We start from the raw sequence: 27,541 nt of genomic DNA, 5'->3' as shown, positions 1-27,541 counted from the left end.
GTATACATACACACACTCGGGTATGGTGACACAGCTACAACCCCAGCAGAGATACACCTGCCAGTCTGCTGTATTGCCCAACATATTTGGCACCTCCAGGTCCCCTCACGACTTTCCTTTCCATCTTAAAGGTGTAGAGTACACGTTGATGTTTTCTTCCTTCCACATGCAGCTCTCAGAGGGTAGCTGGGTAAGGCATGTAAGTGCCCCGGGGTTGATTGCCAGACAGTGTCAGGGACAGCCCCTGGGGCGGAGAAGGCCAGTGCCCATGGGATTATTCCTCACAAACCCACACATCAGATCAGGGAAGGACCTGACACACAGCGCTGGGGCCGCCACCCAGCACAGGTCCTACCCAAGGTCCTGAAGGGGAGTTGGTACTCCCTGTCCTTCTCCCATCCCAGGATAGAAGTTTGGGAACATCGCTTAATCAGCAAAGAAGCCTTCCTTTGGGAGGAAGGCTTTAGATGCTTTACTAGAAAACCACACATTAGGTGTAAGCACATCTCAGCCCTTAAAGACAGTTCCATGACAGAAAAAAAAAGAAGCTGTCCGCAAAATATTAGCAGTTGCATTTTTGCTTGTGTGGGCCACAGGCAGCAAGGAGCTAGGAAGGGCGGAGGCAGGGCTGGGGAGTGCCTCAGGGGTTGTCCTGGGCTCCAAAGGACCGATCTGATGGAAGAGTTTCTGTGCAGCCCCTGCATGCCATCTTTGCCACATCTACAAACTTGGGCCTATCCACCAGGCCCTCCATCATCCATATATCCCTCCTGGGATTTCTGTCTCTTTTCAGACAAAAGAGAGAGGAACTGGCTCGAAGGGTGGCTGAGGAGAGGACTCGGCGAGAAGAGGAGTCCCGGCGAATTGAGGCCGAACAAGCCCGAGAGAAGGAGGAGCAGCTGCGGCTCCAGGCCCAAGAGCGCGAGCGGCGAGAGCGGGAAGATACGGAACGCGCCCAGAAACAGGTGCAGGGCCCCTCGGAGCTGAGCAGTAGAGAACATTCCAAGAGTGGTTGTTGGAAATACCTGGATGGTTTATGTCTGCTCCCATTTCCACATCATCTGTCTTCGGGTTGCCACCTCTGTGTGCCCTGGAAGAGTTGGGGCAACAGCCTACTGGTTGGCAGCAGATGCCCCCTTGGAGATTTCATGTCTGGTTGTTTTTAATACTATTTCTCAACTTTGAAAAACATCACTCATTATTTTTATTTTATTTGAAAAACAGAGAATCTCCCATCTTCTAGGCTACTTCCCTAATGCCCACAAGAACCCTGGGTGGGTCAGGCAGGAGCCAGGAACTCGAGCTGGGTCGCCCATGTGGGTGGCAGAGATCCCAGTATTTGAGCTGTCACCTGCTGCAAGGAGCTGGGTCTTGAACAACAGGCACCCTGATGTGGGATGTGGGTGTGCCAAGCAGCCTTCCAACGCTGCCAAACCCCACCTTTCCATTCCATTTCTAGAAGGAAGAAGAAGCTCGTGTTCGCGAAGAGGCAGAGCGGGTCCGGCAGGAGCGAGAAAAACACTTCCAGAAGGAGGAGCAGGAGCGCCAGGAGAGGAGGAAGGTACCAGACGACCCAGCTCAGCCTTTGCAGAGGCTCCGTGCTGCCTCAAGCCAGAGATGAGCTCGTCACAGTGCATGGGTCTTCCCCCAAGTAGCGGACATGGCAGGGGCAGGCCTAATGATGTCAAGGGTGGACTGTGGGGGCCGGGTTGGCCTTCCCTCTGTAAATAATCCTTGTCCCAATTCATCCTTTCTTGCAGAGACTAGAGGAGATTATGAAGAGAACCCGGAAGTCAGAAACCACAGATAAGGTATCAAAGCAGCCGTTCCTGTTGCCTGTGGCTGTTGAGTGCTCACCTTTCCCAGCTGTGCACTCCTAATAGCCTGTCTTTTTGTCTTTCTGGTAGAAAACCGTTGATCAGAGAAATGGCGATATCCTCAAGGGAGCTGTCACTGGAGGAACAGGTACTGCTGTTCACGGAGCCCACATCCAGCCATACGCACAGTGTAGAGAGCGCTCAGCACAGACCGAGAGAGTCATCATTTGGCCAAGGCAGAACCACGGGAGCCCCGTGTCTGGGGCCAGTCCAAACTTCCCCACTGTGTGTAAAGTTTGCATTAGCATTCATGCTAGATTTGTATGTATTTTAAAGATACATTTATCTCTTCAAAAGGCAGGGTGACAGAAAAGGAAGAGACAGAAAGAGATCTTCTATCCACTGATTCACTCCCCAGCTGGCTGCAAAGGACAGGGCTTGCTTGGCCAGGCCAAAGCTGGGGACTTCATTGGGGTCCCCCCACATAAATGGCAGATGTGCAGACGCCTAGGTCATCTTTCTGCTGCTTTCCCAGGCCATTCGTTAATATAGAGCTGGATCAAAAGTACAGCAGCCGGAACTCAAACCAGTGCCCGTGTGTGGAACAGTGACATCACAGCTGGCAGCTTAACCTACTGTGTCACAACAGCAACCCCATCATACTAGGTGTTTTTTGACTCTTAGTTGTACTCTAAGGATGTATGTACTTCTGTGTCTCTGTGTGTGTGTGTGTGTGTGTGTATATAACATGTATATATTCTATATTTGTGTACATCATCTATTTATACATGCAAAGGATAATAACCATAAGAAGATTGGATTGCATTTATCCCCAGGACTTTAAACATTTCAACTTGTTCTTACAGTAGTTCTCAGTAAAGAGTTTAAATGTTATTTCTGTTTTCTTTTTAAGCTTTATTTATTTTTATTGGAAAGGCAGATTTGCAGAGAGGAGAAATAAAGTACAAAAGGAAGGAACCAGGAACCAGAGCTGTGGCATTAGCAGGTAAAGCCACCATCTGTGCCAGTTCGTGTCCTGGCTGCTCCACTTTTAATCCAGCTTCCTACCTGTGGCCTGAGAAAGCAACAGAGGCTCTCTCTATTTCTCTAACTCTACCTTCCAAATAAGTAAGTTAAAACAGAAGAGGAAGAAAGGAAGAGACCAGAGACACCTCAGTTTTTCTGTTTCAAAACAAAAACACAGGGCAGAGGACCCAATGCAATGGCTCAATTAGCTAGTCCTCCACGTTCAAGTGCCAGGATCCCATAGAATGCCAGTTCATATCCCAGTTGCTCCACTTCGTATCCATCTCCCTGCTTGTGACCTGGGAAAGCAGTTGAAGATGGTCCAAATCCTTGGGACCTTCACCTGCATAGGGGGTCTGGAAGAAGCTCCTGGCTCCTGACTTTGGATAGGCTCAGCTCCAGCTATTGCAGCTGCTCGGGGAGTGAACCAACAGACAGAAAATCTTTGTCTCTCCTTCTCTCTGTAAATCTACATTTCCAATAAAAATACGCAAATCTTTAAAAAAAAGAAAAAACTTCCAGCATATCTTACACAGCTGGATTAAAGATTAAATCAAATATGTTTGTAAAAGAGCTTTCCCTGGAGCCACGAAGGGTGTTCACGTGTTAGATGTTGTTGGGATTGGAGGCTGTGGTTTTGCTGCAGTGGAAGCTTTTGTGCCTCTGTGGTGATTTCCTTTATGGTGAGGACTTTGTGCTCCCTATTCTGTCTGGAGCACAGTCCTGGTGGTTGCAGTTGGAGCATGCTCTCTCCAAGGTGCTGTAATAGACTAATTCTATTGACAGAAACAGCACCTGTAAGTCTTCAGAATGATCCCTTTAGGTTGTAAATTGTGGCAGCTCAGGATTCTGGATCCATTGCTGCCTCTTGTCTTGTTAGTTCCTTATCTCTTCTTTTAGTGTTCTTTGTACCTGAAGTTGAGAACTAGCACGGGCAAGAGAGGAAGTAAAAACTTGTCAGCTGACTTGCCTCTGTGTGTTTTTCTGGCCATAAGCAGAGGGCACTGGCCACATCCCATATCAGGATACCTAGGCTTTACCTGACCCTACTCCCAGTTCCTGGAAGGCAGCAGGAAATGACCCAAGGACTCAATTTCCTGCAACCCATGTGGAGAACCAGAGTTTCTTAACTCCCAACCTCAGCCTGGCCCAATACTGGCTGTTACTGGCATGTGGGGTATGAACCAGCACAGGGCCCCACAGTTGCCTTTCAAAGAAATAAAATGGATTTTTAAATTTGATTTGATTTGAGCTAGACTGCTGAAAGGAGACTTGAGGGTTATCTCTGCCTCTCAGAGATCCTTTACACTGCCTTTTCATCTTGGTCCCACGATGGCGTGGGGGCGGACTGCATCGCCACGCAATAACCGGAATCCCAGGACAGGCCACCACACTCAGTACACTTTGGCTGTCATCTCATGGGCTGCCCATTACTAACCTTGCACATGGTGGTAGCTTTTCCATTCTTAATTACTTTTGTCTTTCAGTTATCACACTCCTTAAGCCTCTGGCAGCTTTACTGAGTTTATGCCAGGTTGTTCAAGAATGCTCTCTCTTCTCTTACATCAAGCGTGAGTAAGAGTAAACGTGTCAGCCACCAAAGTTTTCTTGAAACATCTGACCTGTGTGAAGGCTTGCAAGACTTTCACTCTGTCCCGCTTTTTGAGTCATGTTGTTGGCTAGAACTGGACTGTTGATTGAACAACAAATAACAGACTGGCATAGTTAGATCCCATAAGTGTGGCAAGAATTAAGCCGAGTTGATTAGAAGAAAATTCTGTCCTCTGTGTGGTCTTCCGTGGCAATCTGCTCTGACTCCCTCAGTAAAGAAGTTGCTTTGTCAGCCTGATCGAGTCAGCTTCCTGCCAACTTCATCAGCTGCCTTGGTTTCAGAGTTACATACTTTTTGGTTCTGAGTCTTGTCCGTAGGAGCTAAACCGATAGCCACCCTTACCTTGGCCCTTACAACATGTTAGACACCTTTCCACGTACTATGTGCCCAGGAGGTGGGCACTGGTCTGCACGGGGCCACTGAGTCCAGGTAGGCAGCCCGCCGTGGAAATCCAAGCCTCCTGGCACCTGGGCTGCGGCTGAGTGTGGAATGTTAATAACCCTTTGTTCTCTCTCATGCTACTTCCAGAGGTTTCTGCACTTCCAGAAGGCACTACAGACTCCACAGGAAATGGAGCCCCCGTGACCAGCCCACATGGGGTCACCTCACACCCAGCAAAAGTGACCATGGAGAGGTGAGTCAGACCCTGGCGCCTTTGGCACCAGCACACATAGAGCAAAGCACCTCCATTCCTGAATTCCGTTGGCCTGACAGAACTTCGAGGTTTTTAATATTACCACATATTTCTTTATTTGCATTAATTTTGGGCAAATTTGTGTGACTCTAACAGTAATGTGCCTTTTTTTATTATTCTCTAAATAAAATTATGAGGTTTTAGTGTGACTATTAAACTTTGCAGGGAGTGATATATTTTCTTTGCATATATAAGGTACTTTGAGAAGTCCGTGAAAAATGCATATTAGAAGAGAGCTATGCATAGATTTCAAAAAAATTTTTACACCTAAATAAACTTGTCCTTTGGCCCAAAGCCTTGGGACCCTGCACTCACATGGGTGACCTGGAAGAGCTGCTGGCTCCTGGCTTCAGATTAGCACAGCAGTAGCCGTTGAGGTCACTTGGGGAGTGATTCATGAGATGGAAGAGCTTCCTCTTTGTCTCTCCTCCTCTGTGTGTGTGTGTGTGTGTGTGTGTGTGTGTATCTGATTTTGTAATAAAATAAACAAAAATAAACTTGTCCTTTAAATTTTCCACAAACTTTTAAGGTTTTGGAATTTTTTGTTTATTTGTTTTTTAGAAAGGCAAATTTACAGAAAGAAGGAGAGAATGAAAGATCTTCCATTCACTGAGTCACTCCCAAAGTGGCCTCAACTGCCAGAGCTGAGCCAATCCAAAGCTAGGATCTCCCACATGGGTGCAGGGTCCCAAGGCTTTGGGCCATCCTCTGCTTTTTCTGTTTTTCTGGCCATAACCAGGGAGCCAGATGGGAAGCAGAGTAGCCAGGACACAAATCAGGACTCATATGGAATGCTGGCACTTGTAGGCAGAAGATCAGACAGTTGAGCCATCGCACCATCCCCCTCCACAAACTTTTTGATACCCATTTATATTTATCCTGGTCAGAGCCATGACCATAATAGCCTTGAATGGACTGTAACAATTTGGGAAGGTAGCAGTTGTCTTTTAGCCTTGCGTAATATTATCAGAGTGACTCATGGACTTGTTCCGTAATAAACATAACATAGAGGGCATTATTGAAGAAAGATCACCCTTGTCTTCCATTACCTTTATTCTGGCAGCATCGTAAGAATATATATATATTTTTTAAATGAAAGTGACCTTAGCTTGTGCCTAAAAATCCAGTCATGGAGAACTTGTGAAAATATTTGTAATATTGGTTTAAAAAAACATTCTTAGCTATGAATCTCTTTAATTTTTGCAATCTAATTCTCTGATGCCAGACTGCTTTCTAAAAACCTCGAATTGGCAGTCCTCTGATTAATCTTGTGTTAAATTAAACACAGACATCCTATGCATGTATAACATGCTTCACAACAATTAGAGATTAACTTATCCTATCTTTCCGGGACAGTGGATTTGTGTGTGTATAGAATGCCACCAAAGACAGTAATTTTCCTGAGAGATTCCTAAGATTCAATTATTTTGAATTAGTTATTGTCATAATTACTTAAACCAATCCATTACATGATATTTTTCTTGATTTTAATTTGACTTCAAAAACATCTATTCTATTCTGAACTGCTGATTTTTCATATTCATTTCATTAACGTCAGAGATTATTAGAAAAAATTTTAAAATACCGTGGAAAAAACCTCTTTATTATGATAAGGAACAGCCAATGCATACCACAGCTTATTAAACCATCGATAATTCTGTCTAACCAATAAAATTAATTGAGGCGTTAACAAACTTTCATCAGTAGCACAGTCAAGAAGTGAGTCACTACATAAAAGCATAATTTGACTCTGGAAAATAATACAGATAACTGGAACAGATGTGATTATGACGCCTGGAGTTGAGGTCCCATTCTGCTGCCAGCTCCCGCTCTCTGATGACAGGCGTCCAGGAAGCAGGGATGGTTCAGAGAGCTGGGTCCCTGCCACCCACGCAGGAGACATGAGTGGAGTTCCTCATTCCTGGCTTTGGCCTGGCTCTGGCCCAGCTGTTTTAGGCATCTGGGGCATGCCACCAGTAGATGACAAATCCCTATCCATCTCTCAGCCCTTCAAATTAAATGAATATATTCTTAATAATATAAATAATAAAAGTCTGCTTCCTCTTAGCATTTTCTACACGTAGACGAAGTATTAGTTGCAGACCAAGTAGTAGCTTGTAATTATGTTTAAAAAAAAAATTGCCAGTGTCTTTACCCAAGGAATAAGTTGTCCTTGGTTATGTAAGTGAAATGATCCCTGTCAGACCATTAGGAGAAATATCACCTGTCAGTGTAGGCAGATCTAGCTTAGTGTCAGGTGTCAGCATCACAGTATAAGAATAATTCCAACATGTTAAATCCATTGGCCGTCTGCCCTAGTCTGTCTCTCCTTGAGAAGAAAAAAATTGTAGCAGATTTCCAGAGTAACTTTTTACCTTTACAAATATAGATTTAGACTTAAAACATCCATGGTTTGTGTTCCTCTATAAACTCAAAACAAGAAGTCACAGATTTAAGTAAAAGAATAAAACTGCCAGGACAGATATTTTTCTTAGCACTTCTAAGACCATGTTGTGGTGTGGTAGGTAAAGCCACCACATGCACTACCAGCATCCCATGTGGGCACAAGTTCCTGTCCCAGCTGCTCCACTGTTGGTCCAGCTCCCAGCTATTACACCTGGGAAAGCAGGGAACGATGCGTGGGTTCTTGAGCCTCCATGGGAGACCCTAGTGATGCTCTGGCTCCTGGGTTTGACCTGACTGGGCCTGCCCCGTGCAGCATCTAGGGGAGTGAACTACTGGATGAAGATTGCTCACTTTCTCTCTCTCTCCCTCCTCTTTCTCCTTCTCTGTCTGTAACTCTGACTTTAAAATACATAAATCTTTATTTTAAAAAAATGCTTGTTGGACACCCACATCCTAGAGCAAAAATACCTGGGTTCAAGGTCTGTTTCCACCTACGATTCCAGCTTCCTGCTGTTGACATCCTTGGAAGCAGCAGGTATCAGCTCAAGACCATGTGTCCCTGCCACCCACATGTAACACCTGCGTTCCTGCCTACACTTGGGGAATGGACAGGAACTTAATCTTTCTGTCTCTCTCTTTCGCCCTCCTTCCCCCCCACATTCCTCTTTGACTCTTTTCCTCCCTCACCCACCTTCTTAAATACATAAAACTGCCAAGAACATTCACACTCATGTACAAAACAGTGTTTCTCTGAAGCTAAGTGGACAACACACACATGGTGTTGATTGACCCCTCACCAAGGGGGTAGTTATGCCACTGGAGTTGTGGATGCTTCGCTTCATTCCCTGCTTTACCTAAACCACTTGAAAACCCCAAACATTTTTTCATGTAGTGTGCCATGATCTCACTTAACTTTTGTATGGCGCTGGCATATTTATTTAGCTGTTTCAGCCTCAGTCATTTATCATGGCCTTCTGAAATAAGCTGGCCCCCCCCACCACCAGTGTGCTCTCATTACCAATGGGAAGCACTGAAACCATGTGGTAAAGCACCCAGTAGATGATCAGACTGTGTTTTCCTAAATAAAAACATAAATTAAAAAATAAATCATGTAGGGATTGGCATTGTGGCACAGTGGGTTAAGCCACTGCCTATATAACACAGATATCCCGCTGAGAGCTGGTTTGAATCCTGGCTGCTCCACTTCCAATCCAGCTCCCTGCTAGTATGACTGGGAAAACAGCAAAAATAGCCCAAGTGTTCAAACTCCTGCCACCCACATAGGAAAGCCAGATGGAGTTTCAGGATCCTGGTTTTAGCCTGGCCCAGCCCCTGCCCGTGCAGTCATTTGAAGAGTGAACCAGCCAGATAGAAGATCTCTGTCTCTCTCTTTCTTGCTCATTCTTTTTCAAATTTCAAAAAAAATAAATCTTTAAAAGTCTAATAACACAGGCCTAATGTTAATGATAAATTTGTTCCTTATTGCATGACACACAATTCTGTCTGAGAAAGTTTGATTCCCTTAATTTTTAAAAAATTTGTCTTCCTTGAAATTTGCCAAATCAACCATAAAACAGTGTTTACCTTCCATCATCACCCCTTGTGGTAGCAAAGGCAACAAAGAAAGTGCACAAAGCAGGACTTTCGCTCTTTCTACTTTCTTTCTTTTTTTTTTAAGATTTATTTATTTTTACAAAGTTAGATATATACAGAGAGGAGGAGAGACAGAGAGGAAGATCTTCCGTCCGATGATTCACTCCCCAAGTGAGCGCAACGGTTGCGCCGATCCAAAGCCAGGATCCAGGAATCTCTTCCGAGTCTCCCACACGGGTGCAGGGTCCCAAGACTTTGGGCCGTCCTTGACTGCTTTCCCAGGCCACAAGCAGGGAGCTGGATGGGAAGTGGAGCAGCTGGGATTAGAACTGGCGCCCATGTGGGATCCCAGCACGTTCAAGGCGAGGACTTTATCCACTAGGCCGCCGCCGGGCCGCTCTTTCTACTTTCAAAGTCAGGACCTGTTGTCATCCTAAACCAGGAACAAGTCCTTTGTCACGTTCCCCATTCTGTTCATAATTTTATCGATCTTGTTTGTAATCCTTATCTGTTTTCGTCTTACTAACTGAATATTCCTTTCATATTTTTATCAGTGAAGATCCATTCAGGAAGGAAAAACTGTAGTCAGTCTTATCCAGGAAACATTCTAAGATAACATGGAATGGGCTGGGAAGGGCGAGCAGGTGGGCAGTGTTTCTCAGGGGATTCCTCGGCGATAGCCCCCACCCCAGCTCCACAAGCCACACTTTGTCACAGAGGGTTTAGCTGCGACTCACTGGACACCAGTGCAGTCAACAAGTTGTCTGGCCTGCCAAATTTTTCCAGAAATCTACCCTTTGAAGTTCCTGAAATAGCTGGTGCCCTGGAAGGGTCTCACCAGACACTCTGTGCCTCAAATCTGTCCCTCTAGGGTGGTTGCTGGGGAAGGCCCCACGTGTGCCCCCTTTAGAAGTCTTCCCAGCTGGCACACATGGGCAGGGCAGCCGACCTTCCCTCCTGCAGGGTCCCTCTAGGCTAGCACCTCTTCCCGTTCCCTCAGAGATGGGTCAGCAAACTGTCCCTCAGCACCTCAGAAGCACTGTGTCCTCCAAACTGCTGTTCCTAGCACTGGGACAAAGGGCCCTTTGTCCCAGAGAAACCCTATGTCAAAATTACCCCAACCCTGCTCCTAACCTCACTCCTGAGGGAAATCTCTGGCATCTGTGATTCACCTGTGTCTGCTTCTGTGCTGTGTGTTAGCTTTTTGTGACTATAACTAAACACTTGAGACAAGGTTCTAATGAAAGGATCGTGTCAGCTCACGGTTTCGCAGGATCAAGTTCAAGACAAGGTGGCCCCATGGATTTAACATCTGTTCCAGGCAGTGTTCTTTGGCACTTGCAGACTTAAGTGTTCCAGGGTGCGCCTGGAAGCAGAGAAGGAGACTGGGCCCTGTTCGGGCTTTCTAAGTAACCTTCTTAAGTGAGAATTACCTCCCAATGACACGCTCCTGGTGAGCTAACACCCTGCACTAGGCCCACCTCCTAAGTACCATAATGGAAGTTTTCAGTCTCTAGGTAACATTAACATGTGACTGTGGACTTAAGGCTCTATATGAGTTTGCCTGTGTCCCCTATTACTGTGCCTAGGTTCAAGTCCCACTCCTGTTTTTTATTTTTTCAAGATTAATTTATTTCTGGACCCGGCACTATGGCCTAGCAGGTAAAGTCCTTGCCTTGAATGCACCAAGATCCCATATGGGCACCGGTTCTAATCCCAGCAGCCCTGCTTCCCATCCAGCCGCTGCTTGTGGCCTGGGAAAAAGGTAGAGAGTGGCCCAAAGCCTTGGGACCCTGCACCCGCATGGGAGACCCGGAAGAGCTCCTGGCTCCTGGCTTTGGATTGGCTCAGCTTCAGCCATTGTGATCACTTGGGGAGTGAACCAGCAGACAGAAGATCTTCCTCTCTGCCTCTCCTCTCTGTATATCGGCCTTTGCAATAAAAATAAATAAATCTTTAAAAAAAAAAAAAGTAGGCCCAGCAAGGTTGCCTAGTGGCTAAAGTCCTCACCTTGCACGCTCTGGGATCCCATATGGGCACCAGTTCTAATCCCGGCAGCCCTGCTTCCCATCTACCTCCCTGTGTGTGGCTTGGGAAAGCAATTGAGGACAGGCCAAAGCCTTGGGACCCTGCACTCATGTGGGAGACCCGGAGGAAGTTCCTGGCTCCTGGCTTCGGATCAGCATAGCACCGGCCGTTGCAATCGCTTGGGGAGTAAATCATCGGACGGAAGATCTTCCTTTCTGTTTCTCCTCTCTGTATATCCGCCTTTCCAATAAAAATAAAATAAATCTTAAAAAGAAAGAAAAGTGAATTTCTCCATCTCTGTCTCTTTCTCTATAAATGTGTTGCTTTGCTTTTCAAAATTTTTTGAAGTAAATAAACTTTAAGAGAAATTAACAATCTGATAAGCCAGTTCAGCATTCCTCAAAAATCAATCCAAAGTATGAAAAAGTTCATGGAAAATGAAATTAACAGATAAGTTTATGTTGGTGCAGAAAACTGAACTGTATGCCTGGTAGGAGTCTTCATAAAGCTCATGGAGAATGTAGATCATGCAGACATTAGGCATGTATCTCAACAGTTTTGTGCCAAAATTATTAAGCCATGATGTGCTCCAATAAAGATCAAGCTAGGACAAAGCTAACCTTTATTAAAGGTCTTGAACAATTCATGTACAAAATTGTGCAGGTGACGTTGGAAGCCAGGGCTCTCCAGAGAGGGCTAGAATTTGAGTAGGCAGAGAGCAGACAGTGGCCTAGTGAGAAAACCACAGGATCAGAGGTCAAGAGATCCTGCCTGTAGACTTGACTGTCGCTCCGTAGCTGTGTGGCTTGGTGCAAGCTGTTTGCTCCTGCGTGCCCCGTTACAGTCCTTCCATCATGGAAGCAAAGGTCTCCCCACATGCTGGTGTTTATCAGCCGGACGCACGGGACGGTGACTGCGGCAGAGAGTGGTGGCCCTCACTGATGACGATTTGTTCCAGGAGATCATTCGTTCTGTTGCATTGCAGATTTGTAAGAATTTAAAGTAGAGCTTTGTGCTCTTTTAAAGTGTATCTGTGTCACATTTGTAAAGTGTCATTTACAAATGATGTGATCAGTCAGTTGACCTTTTTCTTCTTTTTTATTGTAAAGTTGTAAACACAGTCGGGATAAGACGATTCCTGGTTGTACCAAAAATGTCTTCCAATTTTAACGCTAACTCATTTCAATTTTGATTTCTTCAATTCCCTAGCACTCCCAATTTGGAAAAACAACCAAATGAAAATGGTGTCTTGATTCAGAGTGAAAATTTCGAGGAAATTATAAACTTGCCCATTGGATCGAAACCATCCAGACTAGAGGTCACCAACAGCGAGAACCCAGAAATCCCTTTGAAACCCATATTGGCCTTTGATGATGAAGGGACACTTGGGTCCCTGCCTCAGGTGGATGGAGTTCAAACACAACAGCCCGCAGGTAAGCTTGCCTCCTGCTCCCTCCTGGCTGCCTCAGGAACACGCGATGCCCAAGAAGGGTGGCCACACCCCTGTCATGTGACCATAGCCACATGATTTTATTCCAAGGGCAGGGCAGCAGCAACGAGGATGAAAAAGTTTGGTTTGGGTTGGGTTGACCAATTCCCAGGGCCCATCTGCTTCTCCTGGTATGCCTGGCAGCCTATGGAGCAGCACACACTGCCCCGAGAACACTCACCCTGAAGACACGGCTCACCTCCCAGCTCAGAGCCCAGCAGGCCCACCTGCTGGAGAGGAAGCTTGGGTTTTCCCAACCTTCTAGGTCTTCAGGCTTGAGTCTACTTGTACTCTTACCACGTGGCTCTCAATTATGTTTAGCACCCTTGGTCACGTGACAGTACTTTAAAAGTTTGTGGAAAGTGGGATTACAAGGTAAGCTTATCTTACCACCACCACACAAAAAAATGAAATCTATGTATTTTTTTTTTTCCACAAAGTTTTTGAAGACCTCTCCTGCTCACTGTTGAAACTGTTTGTTGAGTCTTAGCTGCTGTCTGGGGACTGGCACTTGACCTGACGTCTTGGTGCAGGAAGAACAGTTGTACAGAGCCCCAACAGTGTAATCCATCAGTATTGGGAATAAATGGGAGCATCCCAGCTCCCTGTCTTCTCAAACGTATTTGAATGTTCTGTTTCTCTTCCCAGCAGCTGGTTTTCATGTACTGACCAGCATCTGTATTAACTATGAAGAACAGAACTTGCCACATCCTAAAACAGGGGTCGCTCTAGAATTACTTATGGTCAACCCAGTTTGCCGTTGAGGTTGCCCCTGCAAACCTACAACAAATAAACCTTCAATGAGATGAAAACGCCCTGATGGCCCCCGCCCGCCCCAGTGAAGCCAGCAGTCTCCTCCTTACTGTCCTGGCCCTATGGCTGGGCTTTCCTTTCGCGGGCAGTGAAGGGAGGTTGCGGGGTCCCCGCATCCCTGCCCCAGCCTGACTTCTTGATTCTTAATGTTTGGAAGCCTTCTGATTGGTGCTGTGTTGACAGGATCACCTTGTACAGCAGAAATACACAGTTTAGAAAATAAGTAAGTGCTATAGCCTAGGTTGAAGTAAAAATATGCATTTTCAAGTCGGTAGTGGAATTCACTTAAGTGGATAACCAACCAAGTCCTAAGACGACCGACTGCCTGTTACCATCAAAATGAGGTATATAACAGTGTGACGAGATGTTAGACGGGAAAGATACCATCATAGGTAAAGAATTATTTTTATGTTTATTGCAAAGTCAGATATACAGAGAGGAGAAGAGACAAAGAGGAAGATTTTTTTTTTTTTAATTTCATTTTGTGACACAGTTTTATAGGCTCTGGGATTCTCCCAACCCCTCCCCATGCCCTCCCCCATGGTGGATTCCTCCACTTTGTTGTAGTATTGCAGTTCAAATCCAGTCAATCATAGGTATTCTTTTTTTCCTTTTTTTTAAGGTTTATTTTTATTATTTTGTTATTGGAAAGGCAGATATACAGAGAGGAGAGACAGAGAGGAAACTCTTCCGTCTGATGATTCACTCCCCAAGTGACCGCAACGGCCGGTGCTATGCCGATCCGAAGCCAGGAGCCTCTTCCGGGTCTCCCACGTGGATGCAGGGTCCCAAAGCCTTGGGCTGTCCTCTGCTGCTTTCCCGGGCCACAGGCAGGGAGCTGGAAGGGAAGTGGGGCTGCTGGGATAGAACCGGCGCCCCATATGGGATCCGGGGCATGCAAGGCGGGGACCTTAACCACTTGCACCCCGCCACCGGGCCCAATCATAGGTATTCTTTAAGATTTTCAGATATGGGTCCTGTGCAGTAGCCTAGTGGCTGGGGTCCTCACCTTGCATGCACTGGGATCTCATTTGGGCGCCAGTTCGTATCCCAGCTTCTCCACTTCCTATCTGGCTCCCTGCTTATGACCTGGGAAAGCAGTGTGGGATGGCCCGAGGCCTTGGGACTCTGCACCCACATGGGAGATCCAGAAGAGGCTCCCAGCTCCTGGCTTCAGCTCAGCTCAGCTCCAGCTGTTAGAACTGCTTGGGGAATTAACCAGTGGATGGAAGATCTTTCTCTGTTTCTGCTTCTCTCTGCAAATCTGCCTTTCCAATAAAAACTGACAAATGAATTTTTTCAAAAGATTTTCTAATGTCATCCTAACCTTTTCCTTTTTTCTGTCTCTTTATATAGAAGTTATATGAGCATTTCTTCTGAAGAACCAAAGCAGAAATTTGACAAGAATTTCTACAATTAATGGAATTCCTTTTAAGCTATAAAGGAGCATATGCCTCCTCCAATTTTCTAAAGATTTCCTGGCCACCATTTTGAACAGACTTTATTAAATCCAGCGGAAGACAACGGACTGGATAGCTTTTCTAGTAACTTTGGCCAAAAGAAACGCCCCTTCTTTGGGACTTTTAAACAACCTTTTCCAGTGTGCTCCCTTCTGAGCAAATCAATATTTTTCTGCATTCTTTGAAAAAAAAAAAAGTGGGAACATTTCGCTGTAAAGAAATGTACTGATCAGGCATGGTTTTTCACAGATATTTTGATCTCAAAGGCTTAATATGCAAAATTGGCACACAAAAAAGTGATGACCTTTTACAGTGTAATACTTGAAAAATAAGTACCTCTTACTCTGCAGGTAGAGTGAGTAGGGGACGTGTAAGTGTAACCGTTATTGCGAGGAGCTCTACTTGTAGAGCAGATTATAGACAACCAGGCTCCTGTAAATGCAACTTGTCCATGGACACTGCAGACTCAACTGTCACACCCTTAACGCACCTCCTTTGCTCAAAGTATACTAACAAGTTTTAAAAATGTGAAAAAAAAAGCGTTATTTTTTCAAAGCAAGAAAATAATTTAATGTCCTCTTAAATAACGTATTTATAAAGGTTTTCCAGATGAGCAAGTCAAATAATTTAGAACAGTGTGACCACATTGCAGATCTGACTGATTGGATGCACTCCTTCCGACGCTGCCCCCAGAGAAGGTTCCTGAAGGTTCAGGCCTGTCTGTGATGCTCTGTATGTTGCTGCTGTCCCCGGTGTGGGCAGGACTTACCTTTGCCTTATCTGATCACAAATTATGGCAGGGGATGGGATGGGGGGGAGATAGAGATTTAATATTTCTTTAAATTAAAAAAGAATTTGGGTTTTGCTCGTTTCAGAGCAGTGCAACAATGATGGGCTGCTCACCCCTGCTCGCAGGACGGGTGGCGTCTGTCAGCTTTCTGCTTATCACTCATGCTTTTCACTTTTGCTGCTGAGCCTTGCTGTACAAACCTGCACTTTTACTTGCTAATAGAATTCAATTTTATTTTCCCATCTTAAAGCTCGCTGATGACGAAATGTAGGAGAGAAAATGCGTGTTTTTTTGTGGCGTGTTGAAGATAAATTTATACCTCTATAAGGTGTTTTTATCAAACGAGGGATTTACTTAATCTAGATTCAGTGATACTTCATCTATTGGACTATTCCTTTTAAATCCAAGCAGATGGTCTTTAATAACAGCTTGTAATTTGCTAAAACATTAACTTGAGTTTGTCCATGTACACAGTCATTATATTAAAAAAAATCTGTTTAACGAAGTTGTTTCATTTGTTTAAATCTACCTAACATTAAACACCAAATAAAATATCGGACATGGTTTTGTAGTTAGACTTCTCCTGTTAGAACCTCCCTCGGGTTGGTTGTTGAGTTTTCAAGTTGCCATTCATTGACCCCCATGGCCGTTTTCCCAGCTTCATGTTGAATAGACATCCAGAACAGACTTATTTAAAACTTAGAGCAAGAGCTCTGTTTTGATTCAGTTTTTGGCATCCTCGTTTTTATTTTTAAAACTTTACAGTGATTGTGATACCTGTAAGTAATTAGGTTAGTATTAGAAGTGGCAAAATTCTCAACTGTATTTTGTTATGGGCAACACTGCCAGGCGATGGCCTTGACCTTTGCAATGACTGGATTGCTTTGTGTCTTGTATTTGAATATCTCTGTTCACCCACTGACCTTAAGGAACTCTTCAGCCTGGGTCCAGCGCAATGCCCAGGGATCAGAAATGACCCTCCCAATGGATTTAAAGAAAGTGGGCTTCTACTTCCTTGATACCCCAGGCAGGTTGTCCAGGACAGTTGTTCACCAGTCCTGGGGTCAGTTGGTAGGTAGCCTCCAGCTGTTACAGGAAGACAATTCTGCGTACTTCCTTCTGCGTAACCTCACCCACCTGATGGTCTGTTAGAACAAAAGCCAAATCTAACATATTAAAGGAGTAAGTGTTAGCCAGAAGGGCCTCCGGAGAGCTTGCAGGTGCCCCCTCCGTGCCTGGAGTCGTCCACAGTGTGACCAGGTAAAGCAGAAGCAGCAGGGCACCTGGTCAGGTGGGCTCAGTCATGCACGTGGGGTTTGGAGAGTGACAGAAGCAAAGAGCCCAAGACCTGAAGTACTGACCGGAGGCCAGCAGCCTGCCACATCTGCCGGGTTCCTATATCTCAATCCGTGCCTTTGGCCTCTCGAAATGTTTCTAGACAGCTACTTACCTCTTCACCTGCATTAACCAATGAAAAATCATAGAGCTTTAGAAGAGTGTTTAAGACATCTGCCCAGATACCTGCTTTGGGGCGCTTCAGAGTACCATCTGCCACCACGGCCAGACTGAATTTCAATTGCACACGTACCTCACACAGTTGATACTCAGATCACTTTGAAATTATTACATAGTAAAGCTGATTCGGCTCATGTGTAAATCCTTCCACTATTTGCATTTTTCAACTTGCTAAAAAAAATGGAAACAGACTACACTCTACATCTACCTTGTGCAGTGAGCACAGGTTACCTGGTGGAGGTGTTTGGCCTAGCAGCCGTTTATCAGTTAAGACACTTGTGACAGTGACTTTATTCCATTTCCCAGTACCTGCGTGTGAGACGGTTCATTCTAGTGCACACCCTGGGAGGCAACAACTAATGATTCAAGTCAGGTGTCTGTCACCGATACGGGAGACCTGAGTGGACCTGCCAGGTCCCGATACCAGCTTCAGCCATCATGGGCATGTTGGCAGTGGATCAGCAGATAGCAAGTTTCTCTCCACCTCTCAGAAATAAAGACTAGCTTTCATACAGGAAACCATTTCACCCACCCTCGCCTTTCCTGAAGCCCTGGTTTATTTGCTTTTTGTTGTTTCAGATTTTTTTACTTGAAGGACAGGATTGCCAAGAGAGAAAAGTCTTCCGTCCTCTGGTTCACTCCCCAAGTGGCTGCAGTGGCTGGAGCTGAGCCAATCCAAAGCCAGGAACTGGAGTTCTTTCTGGGCCTTCCACATGGGTGCAAGGCTTTGATCCATCCTCCACTGATTTCCTAGGTCCTTCACAGAGAGCCAGGGCAACAGTGGAGCACCTGGGGCTCAGACCAGTACCATGTCGGATACTGGAGCTGCTGGAGGAGGCTTAGCCTGACTTGCCATCACACTGGCCACAAAGCCCTGTTTTCATTCAGTGCACACCCAAGTGGAGCAGCGTGGGTTCTACAGCAGCCACGGTGAGGACACTTACACACGTCACATTCTGGCTGCATCTAGCAAATCCCTATTCTCCCCAAGTGGAGTTGTCTTCTCAAGAGACTCAGAAGGCAAGAATCTGGATGCTTGTTGAGGATGGAGGACAGGGAAGCCCCCCTCGTGCCCACCTCCACGTGACCTATTCCCTTGCTGGTTCTGGAGCCATTCTTCCTTTTCTGAAGTGTTGGCAAGAATGTGACCCACTCCTTCCTGCTGCACCTGCCCTGTGTTGCCATCCGTGTCACCAATGGCATAACCTCTGGCTGCTGCAATATCTGTCCCAGACTAAAGCTTTTGGATGTAATTAGGGGAAACAGAAATGTTAAATTGGAATCCACACCAAAGATTTTGCCATCAAGCTGCCCTGATGGCATACCAGCACTGCCAGCATCGCGTAGGGGTAGCTTCGTGTATTGGCTGCTCCACTCCTGACCCAGCTCTATGCTAATGGCCCAGGAAAAACAACAGATGATGGCCCAAGTACTTCAGCCCCTACCACTCCTGTGGAAGACCAGGGGGAAGCCCCTGGCTTCTCCCTGGCCCAGCACCAACCCCAGCTGCAGCCATTGCGTCTGTTGGAGGAGGGAACCAGTGGGTGGAGATTGATCTCTCTTCCCCCTCCCCACACACACTTTTCAAAATTAAAAAATCTTTTAAAATTAAATTTTCAAAGGATTGGATTTTTAAACAGTAAGGAGAAACAGATCTTTCCATTGATTCACTCCCCAAGTGGCTGCAACAGCTGAAGCTGAGCCAATCCAAAATCAGGAGTTTCTTCTGAGTCTCCCACACAGGTACAGGGTCCCAAGGCTATGAGGCAGCATCAACTGCTTTCCCAGGCCACAAGCAGGGAGCTGAATGGGAAGTGAAGCAGCTGGATATACACTGGTGCCCTTATGGGATCCTAGTGCATGCAAGGCAAGGACTTTAGCCACTAGGCTACCATGCTAGAGCCTAAAACAATGAGTTTTTAAAATGGGACTTTGAACCAGTAGATGGAAGATCATTGTCTCTTCTCTCTGTAAATCTGTCTTTCCAGGCCCAGGGCAGTAGCCTAGTAGCTAATGTTTTTGCCTTGAACACCCCGGGATCCCATATGGGTGCCAGATTTAATCCCAGCAGCCCTACTCCCCATCCAGCTCCCTGCTTGTGGCCTGGGAAAGCAGTCAAGGTTGGCCCAAAGCCTTGAGACCCTGCACCCACATGGGATTAGCTCAGCTCTGAGAAGTGAATAAACAGACGGAAGATCTTCCTCGCTGTCTCTCCTCTCTGTATGTCTGACTTTCCAATAAAAAAATTATTTCTCTTTTTTTAAAAAAAAGTTTTCTTTGCAAAATATCTCAGTTAGGAAAGTTAATCATGAAATAATTTTCAGTTACAATGAAACGGTTGCAGGATTTTTGACTCCGAGTATGGCAGCAACCTCAATTCTTGTCTCGCAGGAAAGAAGAATGTTTGTGCGGACACAGTTTAGTTTTAAAGCAAGATTTATTAGAAAAGCTTGAGAAGAGAGACTCCTGTCCTAGTGACGAGAGGGGGTTTTAAGACAGAAAAGACCCTTACCCCCCTGCCATAGTGGCAGGAGGAAAAGTAAGAACCCCAGTGCTCTGCCATAGTGGCAGGAGGACAAGAAGCCGAACCCGTATTAATGGTGGGGAATGCACCTTTTAAAGGTTTCCCTCAAAGATGTTTCTCCATAAACAAAGAAAATTCATGGTTTCCATGACACATGGCCTTGGGACAAAAGGCCACAGAGGTGCCAGACATAGGACATTCCAGGCCTTAGGCAGATGTGTATTACTTCTTCCTGCTCTCCTTTCAATGATAAAGAGATCAGCCTGAGGCCCTCCCACAATGGCCAGAGGTGATGGCGAATACTTCAGGTGGGGAATTGATATGCTAATAGCACCCCTGTCCCTTGGTAGAAAGGTGCCCTGGTGAATCCAAGACATGGTGGGGAAATTCTCTTTTACTTGGGGACCCAGAGTACCCTAACTGCCTACTACACACCGCCCCCCCAGAAGAAGTGACCCTAACTGCTGTTAGGGGGAAATGGGACGGTGACCGCTCTGGCTTCTTCCTGCTGACATGGGACGTAGTTTAAAGGCAGCAGTTGGGTATTCCTCTGGGGGTCGGTCTAAGGGTCCCCAGTAGAACGCAGAAGTCATCAGAAGCGCCTGGCAGAAGCCATCAGAGGTGCCTTGCAGGTTGTTCGGGCTCTGAGTGTTCCTTCTTGTTGAAGTCTAGATGACAAAACAAAGACAATTATAATCTCTCCCACCCTAATATGTAATGGGCTTGGTGGAAGCACCAGTTTGAATACTTGAGTTTTAGAACTTAGATATGAGAAACATTTTGTTAGAGCAAACATTGACTTGAGCAGTTTAGTTTAAGGCTATGAACTAGATTTATCAGTTTGAAATAATTCTTTTTAAGCTCAAGTTTTGAAACAATTAGACTCAATGAACATAATAAATACATGAAACTTTCTGAGCTATGTGAAATTATTATCTAGGTCCATTAGAAGGCACAGAACCGATGAAAGGATTAACATGTGGCATTAGGACATGAGCCCATACAGGGCATGTAAACATTAAGTCTCCATGGAGTTGCAATTTCATTAGGCATTGATGATTCTGAATTAAAATTTAAACTTACTTGACTTTTGAAAACACTACAGTTGTTTTGTATACTAGTGGTGGATTTTTAAAAATAACACTTGTACTTTACCAGTTGCTGGAAACCCTACAGTGTCAGAAGACATTGAGCCTAGAACATAAAGCACAACACTAAAAACATTTCATTACAAGACTTATCGGGATCATAGCGTAGATGGCAAAAGATTTAACTGGTTGTGAGTTACAATAATCCAGCAGTTTATGGCATTCTAGTAAGAATTCACAAAACTTCACACATTAGGGCAAAGGAAATGAGCTAGTCCTGTAGTTGTAACAAGCCATACATTGACAGTTGAAGAACAGAAGAGTCTTAAATATATGAACAGAGAGATCCCCAATAATTTAGTAAATGAGGAAGACATGAGCCCTGTCTCAGAATAGTGAGGGTGTCCTACCTAGTGATGTCTAGCAAGAACTGAAGAGGGAGATGGCAAACCTGTCTGTTGGGAGCAGTCACAGGCTAACTTTTCCCTAGAAAAGCTTCTTTTCTCAGCTTCTAGATTAGTCTGTCACCTAAGCTAATGTGGGGCCTCCTGAGAGACCCTGATGGCCACCCTAAGAGAGGGAAGAAACCAAAGCTAGCTAGGACAGAGAAGGCAGTGTCCAGACAAAATTACGGTTTTCCCTTCCACTGTGAGACCCACCCAGGGCTCCTGGATGCTGTTACAAGGTGTCACCGAAGTCCGTAGATGACCTTGAGCCTGTGCAGATTCCTGGGCTGCTTCCATCACGTGTGAGAGATCCAATGGGAAATGACTGACCTGAAGTACTTGGCCTTCTAGGACAGTCAGATCTCCAATGACCTCCTTGGTAATTGGGACATGGCCCTGGGCATCCTTTCTGACGGACTGTCCATTGCTTCTGCAATGAAGAGCACTTGGGAGGCCTCTGGGGGGGGAGGGGGGTCTCACTGGAACCAGGAGCACACACCTCTCTCATCCTGCTTTGCCATGGGATCCCCTCCTGGTCTCTGAGGTAAAAGACCATGGTGACCCCTTTAAGAGGATATCAGGGCACATTCAGGTCCCATTTGTAAGTCTCTAAAGTTCTATTCTAATGTCCAGGGCAGTTAAGAATCTGTTATCTATATCACCTATTCTCTACATAGAATCTAACGGAATATACTTAAAGTCATCCCTCAAGCATTTTAACAAGCTGGGGGATTTCTCTGTGGCTCTTAATCTTAGATTCATTTAAATCAAAATAAAAGATTCAGCTTAGCAATTCTCATTTATGAACACTTCTATCTATAAGTCAATTAAAACAGACTACATAGCTTGCCACATGAACATGTATATGTATACCAGATAACATACATCATAAAACGAAACTTTTGTAACAGCTTTTGAAAAACTCTAAAGTGTTTTAAAGTTACCAGTTATTAAAATGCTATTAAAATGTATTTAGAATAAATACATTTTAAAAGTTATTAAAAGTTATTAAAGTATAAAAAGTTATTAAAATGTATTTAGAATTTCATTTTGCTGTTAGTAACACTAGTTGAAGGTGCTTTTAGTTGGAACCTGTAGCTTACGGTTTAGCTTTAGCTCTATCTGCAATGGATGCAATAGTATCTGTTGGAACTAGAAGATGAAGCAGTCATTGTTAGAATTATAATAACAAATATAAACATCTATGTACTTTACACGGCACACTGTGGAACCACCTGTAGGACTTTACACACACTTGTACTGTTTAGGCCTTGTTCATTTGGATAACAGCTGTAAACAATAATGCAATAAGATTATTAGACTTTAGTGATGTTTTCACATTTGTACCAATAGCAGTCTGTTAGGTTAATATTTCATTATACTGGAACTAGAGCTAGCTAGCAGATTTAGTCACCAACAAGATGAAAATAACTTGAAGAGAAGTTTAAAAAAAAGTTGCTTTAACAAAGAATCAGATTTCAATTCCATTGTACCAAAGATGAACATTTAGAAAATGTTGTACACAGTATGTTCAATCGTACCATACATCCTTTAAGAACTTGCTGTCTTCCTGTAAGACAAAATCTCACAAACAATGATTTTTTGCAAGTTAAAATATAAATAATCAACAATGCAAGAACACAAATAATCCCACAACTTGATACAGCTTCACGATTAAAAGACAACTTGACCAATAAACATAACCACCAGCATATGCATTAGCAGTTTTTGAAACTTTACCAAGAATCTTTGTAATTATGCAAGTATTCATTCACTTTAATAGAGCATACAAGCTCACACGCAGAATCTGCTCCTCCTTACAGCAAGCACTGCTGTAGGTGTAAATACCGTAGGCCGGATCTCATCAGAGCTAGGATGGCACTATAAACCAGTAGATAGTTAAACTTCAAGACCAAACAGCAACAAAAGCAGCAAAAACATTGTAAAACACTGAGAGCTCATCGCTGAAGCCAGTTGCAATGACACAGAAAAACCTTGATGTAGCACATGAACACAGTGAAGCAAAAGGCACATAGAATGAAATACTAGTCGGGGGCAGAGGGAACTGCAAAGGGAAAGAATTTCTCAGGCTAGAAAGAGTTAATGAATTTTAAGTTCTCCCCGAGGGTACAGGAGTCTGGGATCTGGCCCATTGTTAACTAGCAATATTCCCATTTGTTTCCGAGATCAGTGACCAAGGAGAGAAAAAATAAACTTCTACCTCCTGTTAGATATCTTACAATTAAGGGTGCAGTCAGGAGACTTGAGTAAAAGAAAGAACTGGGAGGAGCCAAAGTAAAAGCCAGTTGTGTGCTCCACGTGGCGGTGGAGCCAGCATAGCACAGCAACACAGTTATGCAAAGAGGCCCATCCAGACTAACTGTCCGCTCTAAAGCTCAAAGCTGGCAGCCAGGCTGTGGCATCCCTGTAATTGCGGAGGCACCCCAAGGGGTATCTCCGTTCAGCCCCCCATTCCTGTGACATGCTAGCTCTGGGACTCAAGCCAGTACAAGTAAATCCTGGTTTTGCACTTGGACATACTCGTCAGAATAGCATGTGCTGGGAGCACTGAAATGAGGATAGAAACTAGAAGCGTCCCTCAGTTTCTATCTCTCCTGAGTCTAAGACGTCTCTTAGGACTCCTATAGCTCACCCGTGGCGTCCAGGTGTGCGCTGCTGAAGACCACAGAAGAAGGGAGGAAGGTGGGAGTGAAGTCAGCACACTTGACTCACATCGCTCGACCTTCCACGCCTTGTGGGATGTCTCAGTTAGAACAGCATGTGCCAGGAGTGAAAAATCTGCTCCTGTTTCCTGCACCATGCTAGACCTAGGCCTCTGCCTGGTGCAATATATTCTGGTGTCCCGGAGAACATACAAGTCAGAAACAGCATGTGTCAAAAAATATCCCCTGCACCATGCCGCATCTGGGACTTCTGCCGGACAAAATATGCTCTCCTTTTGAAATTTGTTCTAACCTTGAGCTGACAAGCCTGACCTCAAACTTCGGCCTGATTCTATAAGCCTGTGTAACAATGTCCTTAACTAGAGCTGGAGGAGTACCTGTGTTGACTCTGGTTTTCTGCTCACATTAGCTACTACACTCGTTAAGAGCTAACCTGGAGGAACTGTCTCGGCTACCTGCCTTGTGAAGGAATTAAAGCACTTTCCAGTTAAGTTTATCTTAGATCTCATCTATAGAGGGGCCTAAAAAGAAACTCTGCCTGCCTTTTCCTTTTCCCCATCACAGACCAATTGATATTTAGCACATTCTGACCAGTAAAAGAAAACCCAAAAACTGAATCCATAGAGAATAAGGAGACTTAGTGAGAAAAAGCTTTTGGAGAAGATCCTATCAGAAAAGGTAAAGGAGGACTCGTCAGTGCCTGAGGCAGTTTGGGAATTGAGGCTTGCAGCCCAGGGCTCTTGGCCTTGCTGTGGTGACAACTGAGTCCCCGCAAAAGGAAGAAAAGAGTGCAGATTTCAGCCCTACACCCTGACGGACTGTCGGAGTCCGGGGTACAGTCCAGAGAGGCTTTTTGAAAAGCATCAGGGAGTGGCCCTGACCAGAATTTCTGAGGCGCCCTAAGACTTCTCACAGTCTCACGCCACGGGCTTAGTCCTCAAAAGGAAACTGAGTTTGGACAAAACCCGACATTCCTGGAGCTGAGAAGCCCAGCTCCAGGGGATCAGTTTAGCCAAACTCACCAAGCCTCGCCCTCGAGTCTTAAGACTGGCAGCCGCGCTAGACGCATTTAACTGGCTGACAGGGACCCGGTGTTTATTTTTCTGAGAGTTACTAATTGTGGAGAGCTAGTGTCTCCGAAAGACAGGATAGAAACTACGCTTTGCTCACCGTCTGACGAGATGGATGTCTAGAGGCTGGCTGGAGATGAACTCAAATCTCGCTGGTAGAATCCGAGTCACGGCACCAAAACTGTTGCAGGATTTTTGACTCCGAGTATGGCAGCAACCTCAATTCTTGTCTCACAGGAAAGAAGAATGTTTGTGCGGACACAGTTTAGTTTTAAAGCAAGATTTATTAGAAAAGCTTGAGAAGAGAGACTCCTGTCCTAGTGACGAGAGGGGATTTTAAGACAGAAAAGACCCTTACCCCCCTGCCATAGTGGCAGGAGGAAAAGTAAGAACCCCAGTGCTCTGCCATAGTGGCAGGAGGACAAGAAGCCGAACCCGTATTAATGGTGGGGAATGCACCTTCTAAAGGTTTCCCTCAAAGATGTTTCTCCATAAACAAAGAAAATTCATGGTTTCCATGGCGCCTGGCTTTGGGACAAAAGGCCACAGAGGTGCCAGACATAGGACATTCCAGGCCTTAGGCAGATGTGTATTACTTCTTCCTGCTCTCCTTTCAATGATAAAGAGATCAGCCTGAGGCCCTCCCACAATGGCCAGAGGTGATGGCGAATACTTCAGGTGAGGAATTGATATGCTAATAGCACCCCTGTCCCTTGGAAGAAAGGTGCCCTGGTGAATCCAAGACATGGTGGGGAAATTCTCTTTTACTTGGGGACCCAGAATACCCTAACTGCCTACTACCCACTCTAACTCCTCTCTCATAATGACCTAATCACTTCAAAACAGTCATTTTGGACCAGCACGGTAGCCTCGCGGCTAAAGTCCTCGCTTTGAACACGCTAGGATCACATATGGGTGCCGGTTCTAATCCCAGCAGCCCCACTTCCCATCCAGCATCCTGCTTGTGGCTTGAGAAAGCAGCAAGGATGACCCAAAGCCTTCGGACCCTGCACCCACATGATTTAACCCACTGTGCCACATATGCACCCAAGTACTAGATCCTAAAGACATGCCCATGACTGTAGTGACTTAAGGGTTCCCTGGACATCCCAAGGGATGTTACCTGGTCCTTCACCCTGTGATTCAGTGCCAGTAGATTTCCTGTCCTCTGCAGGTTGTTCATCTGGACTAGGGGAGCACACCGACATACTTGCGCTTCACCCGGTATGAAAACCCAACTTCCCATAGCTAAGCCAGCCTGGCTCTGAGCCCCCAGCTGTAGTAGGAGAGCAGCCATGGAAAGGCTCCTGGACACCGCCACCTGCCTGCTGCCCGTCCACATTTACATTCCGCGGTTGCCAGGCTCTGCTCCTACTGTGATGCCGGAGTCCAGCTCCAGAGTTCGGAACTCAGAAGGGTGCGTGGATGAGGCGTAAAGGGGAAAGAAATGGACCACTATGATTTCATGATCATAATGGACAATGCACGAAAGCTGTCTGCTTTATTTATACAGAAACAGTCAAACTCTGGCTCAGACTTTTTAGTCATGGTCAAATGGGTGTTTCTAAGGATGACTGCCATTTGTTTTGCCTAAAAACTCTAGAAGTTCCTGCTACAATTCTTACTCTACAACTGAATCTTGTATCACAAAGAAAAGGAGAACCTAAAGGATTGAGGAAAAAATGAAAGCCTAAATGTAGGTCCCTTGATTAGCATAAGGCCAATGGGGACAGCCAGGACAGCATGAATAATAGAAGGCCCTTTTGCAAGATGTTATTATTGACATTAACCTCCAAGCTCACATTGAGTAAAAAAGCCAACTCCACAGTAGCAAACATTGCCTGAATAGATTAGAGTTCTTCCGCAGGGTGGTCCAGTGTCCATGCAAAGGAAAGTGGAGCTGCATTCAGGTGATTGTAGAGACATCTGCCAGACCCTGCCATACAGTGGGAAATTCCTTGCGGCCCTGCCTGCAATGGAATAGTACTCTTCACACCTTCGTGTCCCCCACATCCACTGCACGGACCCCAGCACTGTGACTCTCACCAAGCTTGCTCCTCTCACCGGAATGTGTCTCTTTAGCACTGGTTCAGGTGCTCAAACATAAGGAGACTCAGAATCCAGACGCTTCCAGAACTGCCTAAGTCATCCTGAGATGGGTCACATTGCCCCCAGGTTTTCCCTTGCAGCTAGTGCAGGGCAACCCACACCCCCACTGAATTCCTGGAGAGCAGGCCCAGGTGGCCCCGGGGAGGAAAGCCCACATATTCATGGGCAGTCTGGGGGTCCTGCAGAGGCCTGCCAGTGAGTCACAGCCTCCTGCTATTTCACACACAGGCAAGCCACTTTGTGCTGGCAGCCCTGGCTGTGCGGTTCTCACCCTGGCCTTTCTGCTGCCACTCCTCCCCCATGGAGCAACCTGCAGACATGCCCTTCATGAATCCCAGAGGCAAATCTTAACCTCCATGTTCTTATTTGCAGATTGC

General features: G+C 45.5%; 1 protein-coding gene across 1 annotated transcript in view; it reads left to right on the top strand.

The window, feature by feature from the left end:
* The window catches only part of MAP7 (microtubule associated protein 7), a 198,686-nt gene that overhangs the window by 127,738 nt on the left and 43,407 nt on the right, over window positions 1-27,541 (top strand). The window contains exons 13-18 of the mRNA XM_040965658.1: window positions 794-965; window positions 1,460-1,561; window positions 1,761-1,811; window positions 1,908-1,965; window positions 4,984-5,089; window positions 12,386-12,667. Of these exons, the coding sequence (XP_040821592.1) occupies window positions 794-965; window positions 1,460-1,561; window positions 1,761-1,811; window positions 1,908-1,965; window positions 4,984-5,089; window positions 12,386-12,667 (771 nt within the window). The remainder of the gene's footprint in view (window positions 1-793; window positions 966-1,459; window positions 1,562-1,760; window positions 1,812-1,907; window positions 1,966-4,983; window positions 5,090-12,385; window positions 12,668-27,541) is intronic.

This window comes from Ochotona curzoniae, unplaced genomic scaffold, assembly GCF_017591425.1.
Source record: "Ochotona curzoniae isolate NIBS_2020 unplaced genomic scaffold, NIBS_Ocur_1.0 scaffold_3890, whole genome shotgun sequence".
In the NCBI taxonomy this organism is placed as follows: Eukaryota; Metazoa; Chordata; class Mammalia; order Lagomorpha; family Ochotonidae; genus Ochotona; species Ochotona curzoniae.
Note: the sequence above shows the minus strand (reverse complement) of the source record. Positions and strands in the feature narration are given on the sequence as shown.